This window comes from Egretta garzetta, unplaced genomic scaffold (genome assembly GCF_000687185.1).
Source record: "Egretta garzetta isolate BGI_Z169 unplaced genomic scaffold, ASM68718v1 scaffold101, whole genome shotgun sequence".
Classification (NCBI taxonomy): domain Eukaryota; kingdom Metazoa; phylum Chordata; class Aves; order Pelecaniformes; family Ardeidae; genus Egretta; species Egretta garzetta.
Window position 1 is genome coordinate 532,638 of NW_009258666.1, and position 1,613 is coordinate 534,250.

Genomic DNA, 1,613 nt, shown 5'->3' on the forward strand with positions numbered 1-1,613 from the left:
TCCCCCCCATCCTCCCAGCACCCGGCAAGGGGGCGGGGGGGAGTGTGCCAGACCCCCGTAACGCTGCTCTGCCCCATGCCAGGATTACCGCACCCCCGAGATCAGCCTGTTTGCGGAGGAGAATGGCGAAGGCACCCGGCTGAAGTTCACCGACTCGGCCGAGGACACCCGCACGCAGGGCCAGGCGCTCGCCGCTGCCTCCATCATTGTCCACTCAGGCTTGTGAGTGATGGGTGGGCACTGGGTGGGCTCCAGCATGGGCTGGAGCAGGGCGTGATGCCTTCCCCCTCTTCCCCAGGTGGCTGGTTTACTCCAAGCCTTTCTTTGACGACGATCCCTATGTTTTGGAGCCAGGCGGGTACCCCAATTTAAAGGCTTGGGGAGCAAAGGACCCATCCATCTGCTCCATGCACCCCATCAGGCTGGTGAGTGCTGGTTGCTGGAGCGTTACCAGTTACTGTGGTGCTGGGGCTGTATCCAGCCCTGGGCATGACAGGCAAGGTCATCTCCCAGTGGTTCCCAGTTCACAACAGCGAGAGCTGGGTGTGGAAATGTGCTGAGGGTGGCTCTGGGACGTGCTCCCGTGGGTTAGCGGTGAAGGAAAGCCATAAAGCAAAGCCCCAAAGAGCTTGTTCTTGAATGAAAATGACCCAAACACCAGCTCAGGCTTTAAAGGGGGAGATTGGATGCACCTGCACCATCCCCTCCTGCCACTGCGGCCTCACTGGGGCTCCTTCTCCTTCCAGGGCTGCCCCGTCGTGGAGAGACCTGGCGAGCCGCAGGTGAGCACTGGGCAGCGCCTGGGGAGGCCGTGGGGCCAGGACGGCCATGGGACCACCCTCACCCCGCTGTGTCCCCAGGTGCTGATCTATGAGGCTGCAGGGTTCCAGGGCCGCAGCTTCACCATCAGCCGAGACATCTACGACCTGAAGCGCCTGCCCGGACCAGCACTGTCCACCGTGGGCTCCCTGCATGTCCTGGGCGGCTGGTGAGTGGGGTGGGGTGGGCAAGCCTGGCTGCGCCAGGCTGGGAAGGTGACAACCACCCCCAGGAAGGGGCTCAGAGGAGCTGTGGGATGGCCACAGGCAGCTTGGGGGAGAGGGCGGCACTGGAGAGGCGTGGATGGTGTCCCCGTGTCCCGGCACGTGGAAATCCTCCACTCCAGAGACCTCACTGCTCACACCTGCCTGTGCCACAGCTGGGTCGGCTATGAGAAGGAGGGCTTCCGCGGCCACCAGTACCTGCTGGAAGAAGGGGAGTACCAGGACTGGAGGCAGTGGGGTGGCTACAGCAAGGAGCTGGTGTCCTTACGGCTGATACGGACGGTGAGGGCACGGGTGGCAGCATCACTTGGGGAGGGTCCCAGCGTGGGCAGAGAGAGCCAGCCCCCCCAGCCCCATTCTCATCCCTCAAAGGGAGCCTTCCCTGCCTGCGTCAAGCAGCTGGGCATGGTCTGAGTTCCCCCAAACTCATCACATGCACAGGTCTAGGTGCCCAGAGGTGCTCCCACCCTCCCTGGGCTCCCTGAGGCCAGGCTGGATCCCAGCTGCCTGTGTGCAGAGTGCCTGGCCCGCAGCCCCTTCCCCCCAAAAAACCGAGGGGCTCGGGGGGGG

The 1,613-nt window shown here is 64.0% G+C and overlaps 1 protein-coding gene across 1 annotated transcript in view; it reads left to right on the plus strand.

The window, feature by feature from the left end:
- CRYBG2 (crystallin beta-gamma domain containing 2) overlaps nucleotides 1-1,613 on the plus strand; it is a 37,994-nt gene that overhangs the window by 31,123 nt on the left and 5,258 nt on the right. Inside the window, exons 11-15 of the mRNA XM_035904017.1 lie at nucleotides 83-222; nucleotides 299-425; nucleotides 747-782; nucleotides 861-988; nucleotides 1,199-1,325. Coding sequence (XP_035759910.1) covers nucleotides 83-222; nucleotides 299-425; nucleotides 747-782; nucleotides 861-988; nucleotides 1,199-1,325 — 558 coding nt within the window. The remainder of the gene's footprint in view (nucleotides 1-82; nucleotides 223-298; nucleotides 426-746; nucleotides 783-860; nucleotides 989-1,198; nucleotides 1,326-1,613) is intronic.